At 66.0% G+C, this 7,840-nt stretch overlaps 1 protein-coding gene across 1 annotated transcript; it reads left to right on the top strand.

Moving 5' to 3' along the window:
* Window positions 1–4,693: 4,693 nt before the first annotated feature.
* CCDC185 (coiled-coil domain containing 185) lies at window positions 4,694–6,357 on the top strand. The gene has a single exon (XM_038585941.1). The coding sequence runs from the start codon at window positions 4,694–4,696 to the stop codon at window positions 6,242–6,244; it is 1,551 nt and encodes a 516-aa protein (XP_038441869.1). The 3' UTR covers window positions 6,245–6,357.
* The last annotated feature ends 1,483 nt before the right edge of the window (window positions 6,358–7,840 follow it).

The following is a 7,840-nucleotide window of genomic DNA, read 5'->3' as shown; positions in this document are numbered from 1 at the left end:
TCCCCTGAAAACGCTCCGGTCACGTTCCGGGGGTATTTCCTGAGCACCAACTGTGAACGGGCCCTGCAGTTGGCCCGAACGCGACACAGAACGCCCGCGCCCTCGGGGAGCTCACGCTCCCGGCGAGGAAGGCACGGGCCGGGCTCGGGCCGGGCTCCGGCTGCGCGCGGAGAGAGGAACGAACAGACTCGCGCGGATGGAGAATAAGCATGAAGGATGATGGGGGTGGGCGGGGGCCAGAGGGTGCGGGCCGCGGGCGAGGGACCGATGCCCGCTGCGCCTTCGCCCTGCCGCCGCTGACATGCCGGATGGTGGGGTCCTGGGGCCAGCCGTGCCCCCCGCTTGTCCCCCTGCGGCTGAGCCCAGGGCCCCGTCAGGTGTCCGTCGGCAACTCATCCTTCCTGACGGAGAGGACAGGGCTGGGCCCGGGGACCGCGGGGGCCGCAAAGCACAGCAGGCCCGGCCAGCGACAGCAGGTGCCGTTGGTCGCCAAGCGGTCCCAGGAAACCTCCGCTGGGCCTCCGCCGTTTCAATTCGTTACATGGTTTAATTTAACCCATTTGTTTGTACAGTTCGCGGCGAGCCCACCGCCCATCCCTGCGGGATCAAAAATCACTTTGAAAGGCACAAGGACAGACGGGGAGGGAGAGGAAGGAGCAAGAAGGGGCCGGCGGAACGGGTGCAGCGCCCGGTGGGCGGGAGAGGACGGTGACCTCAGGGAAGCGCCCCTTGGCCAGGGACGGGAGCAGGCTGCTGGGCTCCCGCCTCGTCCAGAAGCTTCTCTCCCCACGACCCCCTGAACAGAAAGAACCAGAGGGGGCAGCCCGTCCACACAGACCAGAGCCCCGTCCGCAGGCGCCCCTGAGACAGACAGATGTTAGGGCGCAACAGCTGCACCTCTGTTAAGTCAGCTCCAAGCGGAAGGCGTCAGGCAGGGCCACACGGGGGTGTCCCTGGGGCAGGGTCACGGCCAGCGGGCGATGGAGGCCACACAGGTGGGTCCCCGGGGCAGGGTCACAGCCAGCGGGTGATGGAGGCCACATGGGGGGTGTCCCCGGGGCAGGGTCACAGCCAGCAGGCACTCAGGGGCCCACTACGGTACCGTGAGGGGGTCACAGTCTGTCGGGCCATGGGCTCCCCGCGCGGCTACCTGGAATGTTCTGGAGCGTTCCGGGCCTGTGGGCTGTCCCTGGGCAATGAGGCAGCACAGGGACCCAGAGGCAGTGCCCAGTGTGGGGTGGTGACAGGGACTGAGTCCAGCGCCAGGGGGGGCCTCAGTAGGGTGAGGCCCCCCACGCCCTCTTGCGTTCGGTCCTTTCCGCGGCCGTGGATCCTGGGCGGGGGCTCCTCCCCCACGAAGCCCGGGGTCACCTCCACGGGCAGGGCCAGCGCCTGGGGCCTGGCAGGGACGGCGGGTCCTTAGGAGACCCCGTGTGTCCGCGCAGATGCCGTGGGTGCGGAGCAGCGATGGCCCGGGCGGCTGCCTTCCTGACGGTCAGGTGGAGGGCCTGAAGCACCGGCTTGGCCCTCGGGTGTCAGGAAGCCAGGCGGCCACCAGGGCGGGTGACGCGGTGTCTCCCCTTAGGGAGGGCAGGAGCGCAGGCGGCTTTCAGGCCTCCTGCGTTATGGTCAAAATGCCACTTCCCTGAGCGTTGACTTGGTCTTGCCCATCAGCTCCCTCCCTCCTGGCCTCTTGCCTTTCACGCCCCAGGCAGCTGGGCGCCAGGGCTGCCCTGGGACGACCCCGAGCTCCGTGGGGTCGCCCCTTGAACCTGGGTCCAGCGTCCATACCACTCCTCACGAGGAACCCAGGCCCTGGAGACGCGCGACAGGCCTGCCGGAGCACGCCCCACGGAGGACACGGGCCTTGCTCGCACCCGTCCCCCCATCCAACCTGGTGTGTCCCTTGCCCCCCGACGCTTCAGGGCCACCCTTCTAGCAAGTGCTGCTGGCCAGCCGCTGTCTCCGAGTCCACGAGGCGCGGGAACCAGGTCCCAATCCTCCCTCTGCCATCAGGCCGAGGCCACGGCACGTCCACTCAGGGGCGCCTGGCGGTGGCCCCCGGTGGGCCCAGAGTCCTGGGGCGGGGCAGGCGCCGTCACGGGTCAGCACGGGGTGTCCCCCGGTCAGGGCGGCCGGGCCGGCTTCCCGGGAGCCGAGGCTTGAGGAGGGGGCGCCGCTCGGTGTAGACGGCAGCCCAGTTAGTGACACGGGCAGGTAGAGCCAGAAGTGAGCGGCCGGGAGAGGGGCACCGAGGCTGGACCTGCCCAGAGGGTCCCCCCCCAGATCCCCGCGGCTGAGCTCCCCGCGCCTCCTGCCGAGGTTTGTGACAGACGCGTTGCCTCTGAAAGTTAAAAACTCCCGGCTTTTTCAAAACTTTTAACAAAGCGTGGCCCCATGCAGTGGGCACGCAGTGCTCATGGATGCTGTCACTCCGCGGCGTCTGTACTCCTGGGTGACCTGAGGAGGACGTGCGGCGGGCCCCCGAGGCCAGACTTGGAGAATTAATAAGGTCCCCTGTAGCCCAGCCGTTGAGAAACACTGTTTTTTTGCTTTATTTTATTTATTTATTTACTTACTTTTTGAGAAACACGGTCGGGACCCCTAGGATCTCTCCTTGGAAAAGGTGACCTCAAAGCAATTCGGTAGAAACGTGTGGCGATACGCGTCACAGATACGGGAAATGTTGAGCTGACCAGCAGCCGCCTGAGAACGAGCAGCGCGTGAAATCAACTTTGAGAGTGGAGTTTCGATCCACATCTCGAGTCACGACGTAAGGAAGCATCCAGATAGTTCCATAGAAACCCCCGAGGCCTCGCTCCGGGACTCCCGGGGAGGGGGGGGGCACCGAGCTCGTTCCCCTTTCATCCTGAATTGGGATCATGGGATCAGAGCACACCTGCCGTGTTTTCCAGAACTCCAATGAATGAGGAAAGGAGGCCCCGGCCTTTATTTGGCGGAAGGCCCAGATCCCGGGGCCTGCGGGGGTCCTGGAGGTTTGGCGCCGAGGGCTCTCCTGCTGCACAGAAGGCAGCTCACCTGTCTGCAGCGTCCGGGGACCACGCGGCCCCTTAGCCCCCGCAGGCCCCTGTCCCGCCCGGGCAGGGCCGTCCTCTGCTGCTCCCCGGGGTCTGAAGCCTCCGCCAGCCCGACCCCAGAGGCCTCCCATACTCGTCCCGTCCGGCCTCTCCCAGGCCGTCCGTCCGCTGTTGCACGTCGTGGGGCTCCCGTGCCCCCAAGGGCCCCTCCCCGAAGTGCATCATGGCCTCTCCAGGCGGAACCACCCCCGGCCCCGGGGCCAGGCCTGTCCACCGCCTCCTGTCCCCCGGCCACCGTCAGGCTTACCGACCCCCCACCGGATTACTGCACAGATCTCCTCCCCGGCCTTTCTCCCCGATTGACCGTCCATACTGCTGCCGGCTGAGTCCCGAAATACAGGCCCGATCGGGTCACGCCGCACGGACACCTGGGCCCACACAGGGGACCCCAAGCCCCATCCTCCTCGTGGAGGCGTGACCAGCAGGGCGGACACTGATGCCAGCATGGGGCCTCACCCTCATCCTGCAAAGGACCCTACGCACCTCGCAAAGGCCGGCCCCCAAGGACCAACCCACGGGGTGTTTGGGCCTTGATCCACTAGTGGGGCCCGAGGGCGGTGGGCTCCCAGGTCAGGGACACAGCACCCCCAACCCCAAGCGCACGTCCTGAGAGGCGCATGTTGACGTGGACAAAGGGGTGAGTCTGAAAACCCCTGCCATGGGCCAGGTGACCTCCAGGGTCTCAGGTTTGTCTTAAGGACTTGTTATCAATCCTATAGGCCCTGCCTGGTGGGATTGATGCGAGGTGGCCAGGAGATGCGGGTGAAGGGGACAGCAGGACCCCTGCTCATCCCGCTCCTCTGCAGGTGGCCGTACCCGGAGACTGAGGCCCAGACAGGCCTCCCCACTGCACCCCCAGACAGCAGGACACCCCGAGATGCTCCGCATGGAGCCTGCTTTAGAACTGCCCTAATTCCATTCTTTTTTTTTTTTTTTCATTCTTTTCTTGAGTTAGGAAATCTGCAGAAACTTCTGCAGACCCCTATATTAACTTCAGTTGAAAACAGGCAAACAAAACACACAGGGGTGGGCTTGCTCCAGCGCAGGAGGCAAGCCTGGAGCTCTGCAAACCTCGGAGGCGTGGCCCGGCCCGTGCCCCCCACCATGCCCGCAGTCCGCGCTGCGGTCTGCCTCCAGCCAGCTCCTTCCAGGTGCACCTGTGCCCCCCCAGTACCCGGCACCCCGCGGAGCAGCCCCTGAAGGCCAGGCCCCCTCCCCGCAGACCTCGAAGGCCAGCCCTCTCCCCCGGCAACCCACGAAGGCCAGGCCCTCCCACCCTCACACCCCCCCCCCCCCCCCCGCAGCCCCCAAGCCCCGCTCCCCTCCCCAGCCCCGGAAGGCCAGGCCCCCCTCCCCCACCCGCAGCCCCCTCCCCCTCCCCTCCCCCACCCTCGGCCCTCCCTCCCCCACCCACAGCCCCCTCCCTCCCCTCCGCCCGCACTCCCCGAGGCCAGCCCCTCCCCCTCCCCCATCCCCCGCAGCCCCCCCTCCCGCAGCCCCGAGGCCAGGCCCCCCTTTGTGAAGTGGCCGCCGCGTCACAGGCCCGGGTGGGGCTCGGGAGGGGCCGCGGCCCGCGGGGCGCACAGGGGCGCAGCATGGAGGGCCTGGGCCTGGGCCGCTGCTCCCCGCGCTCGCCCCTGCGGGGGTCCCCTCGGGAAGCGGGGTGCCCCGACTCGCCCCTGGAGAGCCACAGCCTGACCCACGTGGCCGCGAGGGTCCCCGCCCGCGCCAGGAGGCCCCGGCCCCCGCCCGCGCCCCGCCCGCAGCCCCGGGGGCCCCCGCAGCCCTCCCCGGCCACGGGAGACCCGCCCCCGCCCCTGCCCCCGCCCGCCGGGAGCCTCGGGGCGCAGCGGGCGCAGAGCGGGGACCTGTGGGCGGGGCGCGCGGGGGGCGCGGGGCGCTGGTCCCGGGCCTCGGGGCTCCCGGACGAGCCCTCCGTGGCGGCCTGGGGGGTCCGGCCGCCGTGCGCCTGCCCGTGCGCCTGCGGGAGGGCCGCCTGCGAGCCGCGGGGGTCCCAGGGCAGCCGGCCCGGCCCGGCCGCGGGGCCCCGCGCAGACCCCCCGAGCGCGCAGAGCCGGCAGGACCCGCTGCAAGAGGCCGCGGCGCGGCCCGGGGACCAGAGGGCGGCGGGGGTGCTGGCGCGGCTGCAGAGGGCCCGGCGCATGCGGGAGCTGCAGCGGCAGGCGGCCCCGGAGGAGCTCCAGTGCTCGGGCCACAGGGTGCAGGCGACCCTGGGCCGCCAGCGCGGGCGGCTGCTGCAGGAGAGCCCGGAGAGCCCGGAGAGCCCGGCCCAGTGGCCGCAGCAGGAGCCGCGGGGCCGCGGGCCGGACGGCCAGCCCAGGGGCAGCGCCAGGTCCGGACACCCCGGGGAAGCCCCCGCCTCGGAGGCGCAGCCCGCACCCCGGACGCAGGGCCCCGAGCCGCCACTGCAGGAGCCCCCCGGGGCGGTGCAGGGCCCGCGGGAGCAGGATGGGCCGCAGGTCGGGATGCAGGCCTGTCCGGGGAAGCTGCCGGCACCAGAGACCCAGGCCAGGGCCTGGGAGACCAGCCTCAGCTCGCTGGTCAACCACCAGGCGCGGAGGGTCCTCCTGGACTGCCAGGCCAAGGCCGAGGAGCTGCTGAGGAAGCTGTCCCTGGAGCAGAGCTGCCCGCAGCCCCTCGACAGCCAGCACGAGCCGAGGACCGGGCCACAGAGGCCACAGAGGCCGCAGGAGCAGCTCAGGCAGGTACAGCCGCACGCAGGGGCCACCGAGGTGCAGACGCGGGCGCACCAGCAGCTGCTGGCCCAGCTGGCCGAGCTGGAGAGGTGGCCGCCCAGGAGTCCGGAGCACAGGAGCGCCAGGGACAAGGGGCAGCACAACCCCGAGCTGAGCGTCCCGCGGGAGGAGCTCCGTCACATCCTGAGGCTGACAGCCAAGAAGGAGGAGAAGGGCCACGTGGAGGGCATCATGGAGGGCATCAAGGAGGCCGTCAGGAGGAAGGAGCAGAGGCTGGAGCAGATCTCCCGGGAGAGCGACGCCGCCTTCCAGGAGTTCCAGAAGCTGTCCTGGGCCTCGAGGAGGGACCAGGCCCGCGCGCTGGCCACCAGCCTCCTGGAGCAGAGGCCGCTCAAGGGCCCGCACGGGGCAGGGCCGCAGAGGTGCTGAGAGCGGGGCGCCCGGCGCCGGGGCGAGGCAGAGGCGGGCACCTCTACGCCCTGCAGAACCGGGTCGCCACCAGCACAGGTTTCAGAAAATATATAAAATACCTGCACTTTCCACTCCTGAACTCGCTCGTTGATTCATGCCGGGACTTGGGAGGGCTGGGGGTACACACGCCGGGATTTTAAGAAAAGGCCTTGCCTTCCTAAGTTTCAATTTAAATAGAAAATACTCATTTCGCTGTCCGGTAACCTTAGAAGCGCACATCAGGCCCCTCCTTGAGGAACTAGAGAAGAATCCACAGGAGGGGATTCAGATCCAGGTCCTAAGTCTTTGGCCATCCCAGAACTCACACATTATAACTGGTATTGGGAACGGATGCTCTGAGGGACGGAAAGTAAAATAATCACTGTGACGTGAGGTGTGAAGTCACAGGAAACCTCCAAGAAAGAAGAGATTGTGTGAGTGGGTGAGTGGGAGGCTCTCTGCAAACAAGTGGTCTGGGAACCCTGCACACCACGTGCCCTCTTAGCTGTTTCTAATGCACCTGAAGGTTTTAAAGGCTCTGAAAAGGCCTGCAGTAAAGAAATTAATGGTGAAACCTAGTGGTTGTCACAAACCATGGAACCCTTTTACCCTCGGATCACTCCATGGAATTGGCATTCTCTGACTTGGGTTTGGTGATCCTGCTGCTTTGGTTCCCCGCTTTGCCACAGCCACGCTATCCCGGAGCTCACTGGAACCTTCTCGTCTGATCCTTTGCACACTCCCCCGCTTTGGCCAGGCCTATCCAGTCTTTTGGAACAAAATTCAATTGGAATCTTTCTATTTCTCCTCTGTGCCTCCTGAAGGAGGTGGCTGACGTTGCCTGTGTACGCGTGTGGTGTCTAATGGGCCGAAGCAGCCCTGAATGAATGACTAAGCGTGATTCAGGAACAGGGCAGTTTCAAATTAAGGAGCCACAGGCTGAGCAGAATTTAACCCATCACACCCCAAATCGTCTATGAAAGCATTACACAGGTTTTCTTCAAAGTCCCTAATGTAACATTTGTCTTTAGAAAAGACAGAAAGAGAATAAGCCTGATTGTCTTATTAGGATTTTTGAAATGACACGAAAGGTAACCTGACAAGGGATTTTGATCAGAGGTCAGTGTGAGAGTCACATTCTCACCTTTAAAAAAAAAAAGATTTTATGCATGAGAGAGAGACACAGGCAGAGGGAGAAGCAGGCTCCATGCAGGGAGCCCAATGTGGGACTCGATCCCAGGACTCCAGGATCACACCCTGGGCTGAAAGCAGATGCCCAACCACTGAGCCACCCAGAGATCCCAACTTTTTTTTTAAAAAAAATTATTTATTTCAGAGAGAGAGCAAGCGAGCTTGGGAGCAGGGGAGGGACAAGCAGACGTGTGCTGAGCGCAGAGCCTGACTTGGGGCTCGATCCCACGACCCTGAGCTGAAACCAAGAGGCAGGAGTTCAACTGCCTGAGCCACCCGGGCACCCCCTCTTCTCCTCCTGCACGGCAGGGACCCTCTAGACCCTCCTCCCTGATCCATGCCCTGCGCCTGCCCTGGGTCCCCCAACGAGGCCTCCACGGGCCT

Source organism: Canis lupus, chromosome 38 (assembly GCF_011100685.1).
Source record: "Canis lupus familiaris isolate Mischka breed German Shepherd chromosome 38, alternate assembly UU_Cfam_GSD_1.0, whole genome shotgun sequence".
Classification (NCBI taxonomy): Eukaryota; Metazoa; Chordata; class Mammalia; order Carnivora; family Canidae; genus Canis; species Canis lupus.
This window is presented reverse-complemented; position numbering and strand designations above follow the sequence as displayed.

Coding starts and splice junctions, on each gene's coding strand:
- CCDC185 (XM_038585941.1), top strand. CDS start 4,694: ATGGAGGGCCTGGGCCTGGGCCGCTGCTCCCCGCGCTCGCCCCTGCGG.